This window comes from Eptesicus fuscus, chromosome 22, assembly GCF_027574615.1.
Source record: "Eptesicus fuscus isolate TK198812 chromosome 22, DD_ASM_mEF_20220401, whole genome shotgun sequence".
NCBI lineage: Eukaryota > Metazoa > Chordata > Mammalia > Chiroptera > Vespertilionidae > Eptesicus > Eptesicus fuscus.
The window spans coordinates 16,547,848-16,563,866 of record NC_072494.1 but is presented as its reverse complement, the minus strand read 5'-3'; the positions used below and the strand labels follow the sequence as shown (position 1 = coordinate 16,563,866).

At 54.4% G+C, this 16,019-nt stretch overlaps 1 protein-coding gene across 1 annotated transcript in view; it reads left to right on the top strand.

Moving 5' to 3' along the window:
* The window catches only part of IQGAP3 (IQ motif containing GTPase activating protein 3), a 37,501-nt gene extending 22,511 nt beyond the window's left edge, over positions 1 to 14,990 (top strand). Inside the window, exons 23-38 of the mRNA XM_008155641.3 lie at positions 2,392 to 2,600; positions 3,370 to 3,522; positions 3,816 to 3,979; positions 4,333 to 4,557; positions 5,416 to 5,556; positions 7,491 to 7,575; positions 7,946 to 8,178; positions 8,519 to 8,651; positions 8,782 to 8,884; positions 9,627 to 9,753; positions 10,991 to 11,078; positions 11,894 to 12,106; positions 12,609 to 12,775; positions 13,070 to 13,171; positions 13,610 to 13,718; positions 14,765 to 14,990. Of these exons, the coding sequence (XP_008153863.2) occupies positions 2,392 to 2,600; positions 3,370 to 3,522; positions 3,816 to 3,979; positions 4,333 to 4,557; positions 5,416 to 5,556; positions 7,491 to 7,575; positions 7,946 to 8,178; positions 8,519 to 8,651; positions 8,782 to 8,884; positions 9,627 to 9,753; positions 10,991 to 11,078; positions 11,894 to 12,106; positions 12,609 to 12,775; positions 13,070 to 13,171; positions 13,610 to 13,718; positions 14,765 to 14,878 (2,366 nt within the window). The 3' untranslated portion in view covers positions 14,879 to 14,990. The remainder of the gene's footprint in view (positions 1 to 2,391; positions 2,601 to 3,369; positions 3,523 to 3,815; positions 3,980 to 4,332; positions 4,558 to 5,415; positions 5,557 to 7,490; positions 7,576 to 7,945; positions 8,179 to 8,518; positions 8,652 to 8,781; positions 8,885 to 9,626; positions 9,754 to 10,990; positions 11,079 to 11,893; positions 12,107 to 12,608; positions 12,776 to 13,069; positions 13,172 to 13,609; positions 13,719 to 14,764) is intronic.
* The last annotated feature ends 1,029 nt before the right edge of the window (positions 14,991 to 16,019 follow it).

Sequence of the window (16,019 nt, the reverse complement as noted above, 5' to 3'; positions counted from 1 at the left end):
CAGTAACAGAAAGCCTGTGCACGGGGACGGCTCCTCTGATCAGGTGCATTAGATACCGGGCTCTCGTTCTCTTCCTGTTGCTACCGCCAAAGCCACACGAAAAGGAAAGGACCTTCCTCCTCTCCCTAGAGGTCCAGCCTTCTCCCACTTTGCCCTCTCCCTGCCTATGACCCTTCGACCTGCCCACCTCCGTGGGAAGCAGGTGCAGCTCCTGGAGTCCTTTCTGCTGCCCCAGTTCCCAGTGGTGGGTGTGCGTTTCAAGCCTTAAAGAAGTCCTTCTAGGCTGCTCTCGGCTCCTGTCCAAAGTCCAGAAGCCCAGCCTTGGAGATCCTCCTCCTCCTTGCGAACCATCTCCAGGTTCCCCACTGGCCCTTGGGTACCCGAAAAAGTTGGCCCTTTCCTTTCTGGGCCTGAGGTCACACGCCTGGGCTCCAAGTTGAATAGACTGTTCAAGAGTCATCTCTTTCACCTCCTCCGGCCCTTATCCCACCCTGTCCTGCCTGCGGGGCACCGCCTGCCCCTCTGGCAGGGACACTCAGCCCATCTGCTTCCCGGCAGCAGCTGCTTCTCCTCCTCCCTCTCCCCAGCCTGGCCCTTTCTAGTTTTTCTCTTGCCCTGGCCATCCTTCACCTTCATTTGCTTCTTTTTCGTTTATAGTTTTCCTGGAATAAGTTTCTTTTCCCAGTTCTGTCTCCCAGTTTCATTATCACAAGCTTCACTCGGCACTGCCATCTACCAGCCACGTGGTCCTAGGCAGGTGACTTGACTTCTTTATTGCCTCAGTTTTCTCATTTATAAGATGGGAACAATGGCAGCACCTATCTTGTTTTGAAGATTAAATGAGTTAATGAACTGCATTTCATTGAATCCAAGATGCCATCAGTTGTCTTCGATGTTACCATTCACTCCAAGATCCACCTGCCAGGCAGTAACCAGATCAATCCATAAAACCTGTCCCTGTGGCCCTAACCGGTTTGGCTCAGTGGATAGAGCATCGGCCTGTGGACTGAAGGGTCCCAGGTTCGATTCCGGTCAAGGGCATGTACCTTGGTTGCGGGCACATCCCCAGTAGTGGGTGTGCAGGAGGCAGCTGATCGATGTTTCTCTCTCATCGATGTTTCTAACTCTCTATCCCTCTCCCTTCCTCTCTGTAAAAAATCAATAAAATAAAATAAAAAAACCTGTCCATGTGATCTGGCCATTCTCCTACTTCAATCCTGCCCGGGAATCCCATTGACCTGGGCATAAAGTCTGTGTCCTAACCGCAGCTTCCGAGGCTCTCTCTGCGCCAGCCTCTGCCTGTACCTCTCGCCTCACTGACCCCTGGCTGTGTCCTCACCTCCCGCACCCTCTGCTGTGTTCCAGAGGGAGGGCCTTCCGGCGCTTCCTCAACCAGCCCTGCTCCCTTGCTCGCACCTCCTTTTCGGTCATCAGGTGAGAGCCTGCCCTCCTCGGGAAGCCTTCCTTCACTCCTCTCCTGGGTTTGAGTGGCCGGTTCTGTTTTTCCGAAGGTCCCCACGTTCACACCTCTGAAGACACACACCAACCACACTGTCGTGAATTGTGGTTTCCTTGTCTAGTTCCCTTACTGGACAGGGCCTAGTTTTATTCATCTTCCAAGTCTGACTCTTTTTTATTTATTACTAGTTGTGTAAACTAGGGCAAGTTGTTTACCCTCTCTGTGCCACAGTGAGCTCATCAATTGGTCTTAGTATCCTGACCCCACAGGGTTGTGGTAAGTGTATAAAGCAGTTTCTGTCCCGTAGTGAATATTGTCTGCAGTAGTTTTGTTGTTATAGCCTGTAGCTTAGCTCAGAGGCTTCTCTCTGCTCAAATACCTGTTCCAAAAGAGATCCCAGGAGAAGCACCATCTAGCTCTGACCTCCCTATAATATAAAACCCACTGGACATCCCTTCTACTCCTGCTCCTCCCTGTGCAGTCTCTCCTGACAGAGGAGGCTGTGTGAGGGGCAGGTAAGGCTAAGTGGAGGCTGATAAGTGAAAATGAATTTGGGCTGAAGGATGAGAGCAAGTTAGCTCAGCAGAAGTGGGTAGTAAATCGGAATGGTGGGCCCAGGGGTATCATCCGAGGGAGCGGGGGCTCTGACTTTGGTGTGGCGATCACTAGGATAGGCCCAGGTTGGGGGTGAGTCCACCGGCATGGGAGGGACAGCTCGTCCTCATCATACCTGGTTAAGGAGGAGGCCAGGGACAGGACCGACTGGGAGGCTGCCCATTGTCCTCCAGCTACAAGCAGAACCAGGTGGGGTCTGGGGGCCTGCTGGCCGTAACCAGAAGGGGGGCTGAGGGTAGCATGACTAGGGTAGGGGGTGGGCGGGGAAGCCTCTGGTGAGCGCATTCTGATCCCGATGCCTCTTTCCTTCCTGCCAGTCCACACGCCCCACCCCCCTCTCAGCGTGGTGCGCAGATTTGTCCACCTCTTGAATCAAAGCCAGCAGGACTTCTTGGCTGAGGCAGAGCTGCTAAAGCTCCAGGAAGAGGTGGTCAGGACGATCCGGTCCAACCAGCAGCTAGAGCAGGACCTCAACCTCATGGACATCAAGATTGGCCTGCTGGTGAAGAACCGGATCACCCTGCAGGTGAGGGGCCTGCCCCCAAATCTGGCTGCTTCTGGAGCGGTGATAGTGACATTCTGTGGTTGCTAATCCACTATTTTTAAATGTCTGGATTTCATCACCTTGCTCAGGGGTCCTCTGCCCTAGTAATTTGTTGGGCACATGTGATCTAGTAGAAAGAGCATTGGACATAACAATTGGAATGCCTGGCTCTGCTGATGCCAGGCACTGTGGGCTGGTGATTAACCTCTGAGTCTGTTTCCTCGTTAGTAAAGTGGAAATAATGAGAGGGCCCACCTCACTGGCCAAATGTAGAGATAGATGGCTCCTTAAACTGTAAATTACCATACAATTACGCAGGGATGGGATAGAAATGATATCTCCGCTTAAATTTGTACAACAGTCCAATAAGAACTAACAGGGGAGCATTTTAGATCTTGCTTCCTGGTAATTATTGTCAGTTTTGGTTCAAATAAATTCAAAAAAGAAGAAGAACTAACAGCAAAACCAGTAGACATGATGCCTCGGCCTGGCACCCCAGTCCTCTCTGGGGACTCCCCCTGTGAGAGCAGGGGTGCCCGGTGGAGTTTTGGGGCAGAAGGAGGGGCCCTTCCTCACCCTGGAACTGCTTAGCGCCCTTGGCTCAGGCCTTGAATACCTTGAACAGCAGAAAGCCCTGGCTCTTCCAGGCGCTGATTCTGGACCATATGTTCTGTGCTCCGGGCTGGCCTGGGCTGATTGTATCATCCGCTCTCCCCCCCCCCCACCCCCCCCCCGTCCCCCCCCCCCGCAGGAGGTGGTCTTCCACTGCAAGAAGCTGACCAAGAAGAACAAGGAGCAGCTGTCGGACATGATGGTTCTGGACAAGCAGAAGGGATTAAAGGCGCTGAGTAAAGAGAAACGGCAGAAACTAGAAGCTTACCAGCACCTCTTTTACCTGCTCCAGGTGAGCAGAGGACTTTGGAAGGAGATGTCTCCGCCATCTCCTGAGGGTCTGGGACCTCGAGGCCTGCCGGTGCTTTTGCCTCCGTGTGAGGTGTCCTTTCCCGTAGTCCTAATGCCTTACCCCCTGAGAAAGAGACTGTTCCCTCCCATTTGTCTGGAATGTTTCTAGTACCCCTGAGAAAAGGTGACAGTGCTTTCTCCATCCCAAGTTCTCATCAGGAAAACCGTCCTTCCTCTGATCACTGGTCCTCAAGGTGCGTGAGCGGTCATTCCCATCTCCCCCATTGCTTGCAGACTCAGCCCATCTACCTGGCCAAGCTGATCTTTCAGATGCCACAGAATAAAACCACCAAGTTCATGGAGTCAGTGATTTTCAGTCTGTACAACTATGCCTCCAACCGCCGCGAGGCCTATCTCCTGCTCCAGCTGTTCAGGACAGCGCTCCAGGAGGAAATCAAGTAGGTTTTTCCAGATGCAAAGGAATGGAAAGAGCACAGGTGAAGAGATGCCATTGTTGGTTCCTTCACAAGGTGGCCATTTGTTGAGGGTTGAGGCTAGAAATGGAATCAGAAGACCTCTTTTCTCTGCCTCCTGTGGAGTGACTGTCAGACGTCTCCTAGGACAGCACAGTGGGAGGACATGGGCTGACATCTTCGCACAAAAGATGAGCTAGAGATAGCAGGTCACTTTTAGGAGGAGGGACACCAGAGCAGGCTTCAAAGAGCCAAAATCTCAAAAAGGAAAAGCAACTGTTTGTCCTACACAGAGGCAGGAGGCCAGCGTCAATGACCTCTTGAACTTCCTCCCATAGGTCAAAGGTAGAACAACCCCAGGACATGGTGACAGGCAACCCAACTGTGGTGAGGCTGGTGGTGAGATTCTACCGTAATGGGCGTGGACAGAGCGCCCTGAGGGAGATCCTGAGCAAGGTAATCCAGGACGTGCTGGAGGACAAGATGCTAAGCATCCACACAGACCCTGTCCACATCTACAAGAGCTGGGTCAACCAGACCGAGGCCCAGACAGGGCAGCGCAGGTGAGCAGATGGGCAGAGGACAGAGGGAGAGCTCTCTTTGATCCGCTCTGTCTTGGGCCCCACTGGGGAAGCGTGGGTGTACTTTGAAGGTGGCATGTAAATGAGCATGCTGATTATGCAAATATGACACCAGCCCTATAGGTTGAAATAAGGTAGCCTTTCAGACTTCCTCTGGTAATTAACATGGGACTGATGTAAATGACACTGGACCTGGTGTGCTTAACATAGAGCAGCACAGATGAGTATGCAAATTTGTCTAATTGCTGTGTCAGTGCTGGTAAATGATATGTCAGATTTGTTAGGAGTTGGGATATGGACTCCTTATTGATAGAGGTATCGATGAATATTCAGATTTATGATGAATAGGCAAATGAGATAGTGGAGAAATAGGTTGGCCTTACAGATTGGAGGCATTACTCAGAGGCGTAGGTACTAGGGAAGTGGAGCCACTGAGGAGGGCAGGCAGTGCTGGTGGCTTCTCGCGGTGGCGCACAGGCGTGTGGGTGGGGGGACTGCCAGGCCCTGGCCCAGCTTTCCCTGTTGCTCTGACTGCCAAAGCCTAAGTGCCCGCAGCCCTGGTGTCCTCAGTTCCCCTCGGGAGACTTCCCACAGGCTCCAGGTTCTCCGTTCTCTTCTGCACTTTTCCACCTCCCCGTGGCTATTCCAGCTCTTTCTTTACTTTCCACTCTGAGTCCTTTTCCTAATTTTGGCCTGATCCCCTTAAACATGCTGGGCGGCCCTTAGCATGTGTGTGCATGCAATCCTGTTGTTAGATGAAGAGTTTAAGGGAGAAGACCTTAGGAGGGGAGGCCATGGGAGGGGGACTCTGGCTGATACCTTGTCTCTCTCTGCCCACAGCCACCTCCCCTACAACGTCACCCCAGAGCAGGCCTTGAGCCACCCTGAGGTCCAGAGACGACTGGATATCTCCCTTCGCAGCCTCCTCACCGTGACTGACAAATTCCTTGTAGCCATCATCTCATCCGTGGACCAAATTCCGTATGTGCAACAGCCCCGCCCCGCCCAGGCCTGGCCGTGATGGGAAGAGCAGAGCAGTCCTGAAGGGGTGGGGCAGGACAAAGGGATGTGGCTGGGGGTGCCTTAGGGCTTCTAGGAGGTGCATGGAGAGAGTGCACGGATACCCTGCTAGGAAATGAGCTGGAATACAGATGCAGGTCTGCATGTGGCCTGTCAGGACTTCCCTGGAGCCAGAGAGGAAACATCAAGTGATTATGGGGACATATTATTGTCTGAGAGCAAATGGGGGGGTGGGGCGCGGTAGGACTCTCCAGTCCACAACGTCAAAAATAAGAAATACTTCAAATCAGTAAGCACTTTATAGTTCTCTCCTTTCTTAAAATTTGCCAGTAAGGGTTTTTTGTAAAGCAAATGATTTGAAACGTTGACAAGGTGAGCCTCATCTAGGTCATCATTCAGCCAGCCATTCTTCCTGGTGCTCAGAGCTGCAAGAGGCAAAGTGGGGATGCAGGTGAGGGACCCACAGAGTTTAAAACTGCTCCCCAAATGGAAGCTGGATTAAGAGTTTACAGTTAGGATTCAGAAAGGATTGAGCTAGAGCTAATAAAGGAAAGCACGCAATGAGCTGTAAACTTCTGTCTCTGGTACCCTAGGAGATAGAAATAGCTCTTAAAGAAATTTGTAGGTGGTCCATCCATGATAAGAATAATAATAATTTTAAAAAATAAAGTCTGCCATGTTGAATAGCACTCCACCATTACTTTCACAGACATCATTTCACTTGATCCTCACAAAAACCCTATGAAATAGAGAGGGCAAGAATAATCATCCCCACCCTGGCTGGGTAGCTCAGTTGGTTACAGCATCATCCCAATATGCCAAGGTTGTGGGTTTGATCCCCAGTCAGGGAACATACAAAAATCAACCAATGAATGCATAAATAAGTGGAACAACAAACCAATGTTTCTTTCTCTCTCCCTCCCTCCCTCCCTCCCTCCCTTCCTCTCTCCCTCCTCTCCTTCTCCCTCCCTTCCTCTCTCTACAATCAATAAATAGTCCTGGCTGGGTGGCTTTGTTGGTTGGATCGTTGTCCCGTACACCAAAAGGTTTCAGGTTTGATTCTTGATCAGGGCACATAAGTAGGTTTTAGGTTTGATCCCCAGTCGGGGCACGTATGGGAGGCAACCGACCAATGTTGTTTTGTTTTGTTTCTCTCTCTCTCTCTCTCTCTCTCTCTCTCTCTTTCCCCGCTGCCTTCTCCTCCCCCCTTCTTCTCTCTCTCAAGTCAATAAACATATTTTCGGGTGAGGATAAAAAAATTTTTTTAGGAAAATTAAATCAGTAAATTAAAAAAAGAAAAAGAATAATCATCCCCATATTCCAGACCAGGGAACAACTTCCAAAGGGGAAGAAAAGCCTAAGCTGATATCTCTGGTTAGTGGTAGAGTCAGGACTGGAGCTCCTACTCCAGTTCATCGTTGTCCTTGGGCCTGTCTCGCCCAGGCCAGGCCCGTCACGGTGCTGTGATAGCCGGCAAGGTTGGCCACCTCAGAGCCTCCCTGGCTGTCCTGGGACAGCGTTCTGGCTGTGCGGATCAGGCACCCAAGGCACAGGCTAAAGGTGCCTCTGTGGGGGGTGGCGGGGTAGACACTAGTGTCCCCAGGGGAGACTACAGGGGCCAAAGGAGACTCTGAGGCCCGATGGGAAACTGTGAGAGCCTAGTGGATGAGGGCCCTGGTCTTGGGTTACTGACACAAGGGCATGAGGGAGGGACAAGATCCAGAGAAGTTTGGAGGAGGGCATCAGGGAGCTGACTGTGGAGGGTCCGTGCTGGTGCTTAACTCTGGTGTGGCTGAGCCTGGGGGGGAGAGGCAGGCAGGCACTCCTGACCTGCTGAGCTCTGAACGCCGGTAGAAATGGGCAGGAACACAGCACACCCATTGTTTTGTCCCCAGCTATGGGATGCGGTATGTGGCCAAGGTCCTGAAGACGACTCTGGCAGAGAAGTTCCCTGATGCCATGGAAAACGAAATCTATAAGGCAAGTGTCTCCCCTCCCCAGCCGCCCGGGCTGTCCTTTACCCCAATGGTGCCTGTGAACCCCTAGACTGAGACAGAGGGCAAAAAACCCTGTCCTGTAAAAATGTAGGAAGTAAGATGGACCCTGGCTTACCCGCAGGGCGGCCGGTAGAAGATGGACAGGCAATTGGGACATGAACTGACAACCCTAGACTTGTCGGGAGATCTGGGTTCTAGTCCTACCTCTTCCTCAAGTTTGCTGTGTGACCTTGAGCACGTTGCTGGCCTGCTCTAGGTCCTGGTGGGCCTTTCTAGCCAAGTGAGCTGGGCAGGTGGGGCTGGGCTGCCAAGGCAGAGCCCGGAGCGCTGTGAGATGTCTCCTCTGCCCTCAGGTGGTAGGGAACCTGCTGTACTACCGGTTCCTGAACCCAGCGGTAGTGGCCCCCGACGCCTTTGACATTGTGGCCATGGCAGCGGGCGGTGCCCTGGCCACCCCCCAGCGCCACACCCTGGGGGCTGTGGCTCAGCTCCTGCAGCATGCCGCAGCTGGCAAGACCTTCTCTGGGGAGAGCCGGCACCTGCAGGTCTTGAATGACTATCTGGAGGAGACGCACTTCAAGTTCAGGTCTGGGGTCCTGGCACCCTGTTCCTCTCTGTCCCCCTTTTCTCCTCTTCTGATCTTTCATGTCGCACTTCCCCTCTCTGTAATCCACGAGGAAGAGAGGCATGAGGTGAAGAGAATAGTTAGTGGGCTGGAGGGGAGATTGTTGGAAGGACACCCCAGTGGAGGGAAAGAGGACTATTGAAGGAAGTGGTTTGGGGGGAACTGGGAGAGAGGGAGGCAGGACAGAGGGTGGGAGCTGAGACTGGAGCGTCAGAGCTGGCTTGACCAGTCCCTGGAGAGGGCCAGAGGCCCGAGGAGGTGCTGACCCGCCCCCTCTCACATGCTCTCCCTGTGGAGATAGGAGGTTCGTCTGCCGAGCCTGCCAGGTGCCAGAGCCAGAGGAGCGCTTTGCGATGGACGAGTACTCGGACATGGTGGCTGTGTCTAAACCCACGGTGTACATCACCGTGGGGGAGCTGGTCAACACCCACAGGGTGAGGGGCTGCAACCTGGGGGGTCTGGGCAGGTGGGCAGGGCTGTGGAAGTCCACGCTGGGTGGCGGGCTGACCCTTGCAGGAAGGCGTGGCGCAGACCCTGCATCTCTTTCCTGCCTCCATGCTGCAGCTGTTGCTGGAGCACCAGGACTGGATCGCTCCTGATCACCGTGACCCCCTCCACGAGCTCCTGGAGGACCTCGGGGAGCTGCCCACCGTCCCTGACCTCATCGGTGCGTGCTGGGGCCAGCTGGGGGCCTGCAGGGAGGGATGGACAGGCAGGTGAGCAGGGCATGCTCACCTGCCCTCTCTAGAGTTTTTGTGCAGCCAGCGATGTGTGCCAGGAAGCTGGTTACCCACTCTTCCTCCCTCTCCCTCTCATTGGGAGGTGGACACGTGGACACAGACTGATAGGGAGAGAGTGGGAAGACAGTAGAGACACAGTACCATCATATAAGTGGCCAGTTAAATCACATGAGATAGCCCTGTCCGGTGGAGCTCAGTTGGTTGGGCGTTGTGTCGTGCACCGAGAGGTTGCCAATTCAATTCCCAATCAAGGCACACGCCCAGGTTTCAGGCTCAGTCCCTGGTGGGGAGTGTGCAGGAGGCAGCCAGTCGATGTTTTGCTCAGGATTTCAGGAGTTATGGATTGGGAGAAAGCATACGGATTGGGGTAGACAGAATGGAGGTGCTGACAGATAGGAGAGAGCTAGGAGCTCTAGGCTCAGGGAGGTACAGCCCTGCCCTCAGGGCACCCAAGGCTGCGCAGTTGGGGAGGCATGTCTCCAGGAACACAAGGGTGAGCTCCGTGGGGAACACCCCTCCCCTTGGTGCTCAGGGTTGAGGGCACAAGGTGGTGCCGGGGTCAGTGTGGGAAAGCTTCCTGGAAGAGGGGTGCCTGGAGCAGTGTCTACTGTGACCCTGTCTGCATGTGGGTGTGTATGCTCATCTCTCCCTTTCCTCACCCTGCCTCAGGGGAAAATGTAGCCGCCGATGGGAGCGTGGACCTGAGCAAGCTGGAGGTGTCCCTGACACTTACCAACAAGTTCGAAGGGCTAGAGACAGACGCTGATGATACCAGTGCCCGGAGCCTTCTTCTGAGGTGAGTGGGCGTGGTCACAGCCCCCTGCTTACCTGAGCTTTCCCCGTCAGGCCAGTGAAATGGCCTGCACAGAAGTGGCCAGTCCACCTCCTTCCCGGGCTCTCCTGTGCTTCAGAAGGTCCTCCCTGGGCCTAGCGCATTCCCCTTGCTGCCTCTCAGCTGCCTTCCTCCGGAGCCCAGCCTCTGCTCCGTGTGGTAGCTGAAGGCAAAGAAGAGTTAGGACATTGGCAGCAACAGACCTTGGTGCGTTGTGGTGCTGTCGGTCCAGTGCTTTTTCGTGTTGTCATTTAACCTGGGAACAGGCTGCTTTCCAGTTGCGGAAAGAAACTCGAGGTTAAGCGATTGGCCCAGAGCCCCACGGCCAGTTGGTTGTGGGGCTCGTGTTCTAATTCCTGTTGTTGCCAAGTGATGGTCAGGACATGGGCCTGGAGCTCGGTTCCCCCAGTTCTGCAAAAGTGAGGGAGGCCCTGCCAGTGTGACTCAGTGGTTAAGCATTGACCCATGAACCAAGAGGTCACCGGTTCGATTCCTGGTCAGGGCACATGCCCAGGTTTCAGGTTTGGTCCCCAGTAGGGAGGGTGCAGGAAGCAGCCAATTGATATTTCTATCTCTCTCTCCCTCTCTCTCTAAAATCAATAAAAACATTTTTTTTAAAAAGTGAGAGAGGCCTCACAAAGGGCTGGGCTGGTCTTCGAGCAGAAGAGGAGCCGAGTCACCACCTCGGTCTCCCTGCCAGCAAGGCGGCCCCCCCCCCCCCATTCATTCACCCTGTAAACCGGGGAGCTGGGTGCTCAGCTCTGTCTTGCCATCCAAGGCCTTGCAGCGGGGTCAGGCTAGAGGTGGACACACAGCCAGAGCCACCAAGAGGGAGGCGGTGTCTGGTGCATTGAGAGCTGAGGAGAAGGACACCTGGGTTGGGAAGGGTCTCTCAGAGGAGCAAGTGCGAACTTCAGCCAAAAGACTCAAAGGAAGACACTTTGTGGGAGGGCCCTGGAGGCCGAGGACACAGAAGTGGAAGAGACAGAATGTTCCCACGGTGGTAGCGCTTCCTGCACCACAGGGGTCTCCCTCCCGGTTGCATTCTCCTCGCACACTCCCCCTCGCTCTCCTCCCTCCCTAGTGTCCCTGGCAGCCATGATGCTAGGCGGGGTCCACTTACTGTCAGCTCTCTAGCCGCCCCACATCCAGACCCTTCCCCTGTCCCTCACCTCTCCCCCTCCACCCCCTCCTCCTGCAGCACCAAGCAGTTACTGGCCGACATCATGCAGTTCCACCCTGGGGACTCGGTCAAGGAGATGCTGTCCCTGTCAGTGTCCAGCTCACAGGTACTGGATCGTTCCACCTCACGCCACCAGCACTGCCGATGCCTTCCCCTGGACCCCACCCACAATCTACCACAAGCAGACACCTCTGCTTACCAGTAATGAGAACTCTGGTGGGCCAAGGCCTTTGCCCTTGACCCCAGAGACCCACAGGCTGAGAACAGCAGCCCTAGCTGTGGGGAGCCTCTGGCTGCAGAGTCCGGGGACTCCACCTTCCTCCCCACTCCCCGCTGAAACAAGGCTGAGCTCTGCGGGACACCAGCCCCTGACACCAGGCTGGTGCTGGGGGGGTGCCAGGAGGCAGTCTGGGCAGGCGACCTGAACGAGCGCCCAAGGGCTGGTGCTGGGCCGAGGGGGTGGGCGCTTGAAGGCCTGGAGGCAGGAGAAAGTGGTAAGTGGGTGGGGGGCCAGGGGCTGGAGTGAAGACGAAGCCAGGGCCTCCCAGAGAAAAGGGGGGATGGCAGAAGAGGCACGTCCCAGCACACAGGACAGGAGGGAAATGCCCAGATACCCTGGCGCATCACAGAGCGCCCGTGTTGGGAAGTCGCAGCCAGTGTCTGTCTGAGATCCTTTCTGCTGTGCTTCCCTTGGGTCTCCCTTGGGCCTCTGCTCCTCTCGGTGACCCATGAGGCCTTCCATGTCTATGATGTTACACCTGATGTTCTTCACAAGCCACCCCCAGAAGCTGGGCTCCGGGGCACGCTCCTGATGATGCCCTGAAGTGCCCCTCTGCTGCTGGTGCCCCTGGGGCCTGCCCAGGCTTGGGGACAGACTGGTCGGGCCAGACAGACCTGTAAGGCAGCATCTGTGCCCCCTAGGAAGCAGCTCACAAGCGGCTGATGTGCTGGCGCCAGGCCTGCGAGGCACAGAACTCGGAGCCCCTTCGACACCGCCGCTCCCTGAAAGCTGACGCCCTCCTGCCACTGGCGGAGAAGCAGCGGCGCGCCCTGCGGAACCTGCGCCGGCTGGAGAGCCTGGGGCTGGTCAGTGCCAGCGATGGCTACCAGGGGCTGGTGGACGAACTGGCCAAGGTAACGACCTGGGCCTGGGATCAGTGTGTGTGTGTGTGTGTGTGTGTGTGTGTGTGTGTGTGTGTGTGTACACATGTGTGCTTGTGTGTGTGCATGCACATGTGTGCATAGTATTGGCACCTCAGGGGCAGGCCTCTCCCTGGGAAGTGCCCACCCCAAATTGTCACCAGCCAGGGGAAGGCCACTAGGCCTCCAAAGGGTCCAATTGGAAAGAAAGGCCTTAGAATTAGTCAGGGAAGGAGGTATGCGCGTAGCTCTCTTTTCCCGAAAGTCAGGAGGCCTGGAGACAGTTACTCCTCAGTGGGGAAGGTCCCAAAGACATCCTCTGAAGGTTTGGGATGGCATCCTTGGGATTGTCCCCCTCTCAGGAAAAGTAGCCGTGAAATCTTCCTCTTCCTGTTCTTCCTGAAGGTGCAGTGAGTTGTTCTTGGGCCTGGGTCAGGCCTTGAGGCTCTCCTGCCAGGAAGGGCCAACTCCCCCTCCCTTGGTCCCCCAACCCCAGGACATCCGTAACCAGCGCAGGCACCGGCAGCGGCGGAAGGCAGAGCTGGTGAAGCTCCAGGCCACCCTCCAAGGCCTGCACGCTAAGACCAGCTTCTATGAGGAGCAGGGCGACTACTACAGCCAGTACATCCGGGCCTGCCTGGACCACCTGGGCCCCAGGTCCAAGTAGGTGCTGCCTTCTTCATGTGTGACCTCTCACCCTGCCTATGGCAACCTTTGCCCCATTCTCTACCAGCTGGGAGCGGGGCATCTCCCTCCAGCACAGCATGGCCCCTTCCTAACTCGGGTATTCGGTCTCCCTTGCAGAGTCTTGGGCTCAGGTGCAGCCCCTCCTATGTCTCCCACCAGTGAGAAGTGTCCCTCAGGGTCTAATTTCCTTCCTACCAGCCACAGAAAGTACACTGTCTTTAGTGCTGAAGAGTTTATTGGATTAATTCTCTGGGGCCTTTGTTTAATCAGGAGTTCTGGGAAAGGGAAGAAGCAGCTATCTCTTCATTACACTGCGGCCCAGCTCCTGGAGAAGGGTGTCTTGGTGGAAATTGAAGATCTTCCCACCTCTCAGTATGTTTCTTCGGAGGGCAGAGGTCCTGTCCCATTATCTGGGGGTGGAGCCCTGGGCTGGGGTCCAGGTAGAAGGGGAGACGAAGCATGGTCCTTGCCTTGAAGGAGCTGTTAGAATGGTGGGGAGGTCGGCCATCTCCACACAGAAAGTTAAAGGCAGTGGGTGTAGTCTGGCACAGTTCTAGACACCCCACGGCAGAGGACCCTGGGAAAGATTCCCAGAGGAGAGAACATCTGATTGGGGCCGGGCAGATAGACGCGGGATGGTGATCAGAAGTAAAACTGGGACAAGACAGAGCTGGGCCCTGGGATGACAGAGGGGAGGGCTGGGCTCCGGGTGGCACGGCACTGCCCGGGATGAGGAGCCGTGGGTGGGAGAGTGGGACTGTGACCCTGGAAAGAGGCAACAGTCCCCATTTTGAATCCTGTTCCTGATAGCTTCAGAAATGTGATCTTTGACATCAGTCCTGGAGATGAGGCGGGAAAGTTCGAAGTGAATGCCAAGTTCCTGGGTGTGGACATGGAGCGATTTCAGCTTCACTATCAGGTGAGGGGACACTCTCATGAGCCTCAGGCCACCTGCCAGGCTTTAGGTGCGAGCCGAATGACGTGGGCCGACCCCAGATGACATCCGCTCTGTTCCCCACCCAATCAGCATCGTCGGTTCCTGAAGAAAAGGGAGAGGGTCTTTGCAGACCCCCTGCCAAGCATCAGGAGAATGACTGGGCTGGCAATGTCAGAAGTATTTTAATACTTGAAGCCCTATCGAAAGTCAGGGACTTGACATGTTATCTCGTTTAATCCTCTCCACAGCTCTGAAGCATTAGGCCTGTTTTACAGGCTCTGAGGATAAAAGGTTAAAAAGCCGGCCTAAGTCAGAGGCCATTCAGGAAAGCAATGGTTTTAAATCCAAATCTTTGTGCTGCCCTGGCCAGTTTTGGTCAGTGGTTAGAGAGCCAGCCTGCTAACTGAAGGGTCGCAGGCTCGATCCCCGGCATCGAGTGGAGTGCGTGTGGGAGGCAACCAATGGATGTGTCTCCCCACATAGATGTTTCTCTGTCTCCCTCCCTTCCACTCTCTCTAGAAATCAATGGAAAAAATATCCTTGGGTGAGGATTAACAAAACAAAAAAAATCTTTTTGCTCTGCTGTTTTGGCTTTTATTTTATTTTTTTATTGATTTCAGAGTGGAAGGGAGAGGGAGTGAGCGATAGAAACATCAATGATGAGAGAGAACCACTGATTAGCTTCCTCCTGCACATCCCTTACTGGGGATCAAGCCCGAAACCTGGGCATGTGCCCTGACCAGGAATCGAACCTCGACCTCCTGGTTCATAGGTCGACGCTCACACACTGGCTGGGCTGTTTTGCCTTTTGAGTGAGAAAACTGGTTTCAGGCCCCGACTCTGCTTGAATTGACATTTGGTCATGTCACTGGCCTTGGTTTCCTCATCTGTGAAGTGAGGTGCAGCGCCCCATTGAGGTGGCCAGTGCCACTGGATGACTGTGTAAGGCTCCAAGATGTTTCAGAGACTGGCGGGGCCACAGTAAAGAACCCTTAAACTCTCCTCCCTGCCCCTTCCCTTTCTCCTAGGACCTCCTGCAGCTCCAGTACGAGGGTGTGGCTGTCATGAAACTCTTCAGCAAGGCCAAGGTCAACGTCAACCTCCTCATCTTCCTCCTCAACAAGAAATTCTTGCGGAAGTGACAGAGGCAGTGGGTGCTACCCAAGCCCTTATTTCGCTGGATGCTTTTTTTTTTTAACACTAACTCACTACTCGGCTTCCCTGCAGACACCCAGAGCTCAGGACTGGACAAGGTTCAAGAAGCCTGCACCCCTCCCCTGGCTGGAAGGAATTTGTCTACCTGGCCACAAGCGGGGTCTCTAATTGGCTAAAGTCAGCCTTGCCCCAGAGTCTGGCTATGTGACTTTTAAGTCCCAGAACCCCATAGTTTTCTAGATGGTAGGGCGTGAACCTAAATGGGACAGAGCCCTGCCCTTTGGCCAGGGAAGACAACTGCACTGTGTCTGCTGCTGCCCTCCCGTGGTCACCCCAATATCACATGCACTGCACTTGCCTCCTTATTTCCTCTCCCTTCTCTGCAGTCCCTAAGGCCAGGGCTGGGCTCCCTATCCCTACTGCTTCATCAGCAGTGGGTGTTCCTGCCCTGCTGAAGCCCAGGCCAGTCCGCTGCTATGACGCCCCACACCCTCCAGCCTCCCCCTCCCACCCAGGAGGGAGTGGACAGTGCTCGGTAATGCCCATGTGGAGCTGTGGCTCTGTTATCCTCCATGGTGGCATCGGCAAGAAGACCCTCCATTAACCTCAAATCCCATTCCTTGGTTTATGGGCTGTTTTATGTGTGGGTCACTAGGGTATTTATCCTCTCTCTCCAGGTTTACACTTTGGATTGTGTTTTTAATTCTTTCACCTGTTTGAGCTCAGAAAAATAGTTCTCATTTCCCTTATTCCAACTAATATTTATGCCAATCTTTTATACCTTGGATTTAAAGCCACCTGAGGTCAAGGGCAATAAGATTCCCACCCATGTTTCAGACCTCGGTATTTCAGCGTCATGTGGTACTAAGAGCAGTCTTTCCCTTAGAGCTGATTCTTCCAAGGCAATTTTGATAGGTCTACCGTCTTATCTCTGCCACTCGCTCTCTTGTCCCCACATCTACCAACTTCCTGTCCCTGTTGCCCTTCTGATATCATTTTAATAAAAGCAGCTATTACCTCACATCAGTTGTTACCCCTTATTTCATTTGCTGCAGAGCAGGCCTCCATGGTCTTGGACAGATCTTTCCTACAGCCTCCCCAAGCCCCCCTGCCTGCCTCCCACGTGGG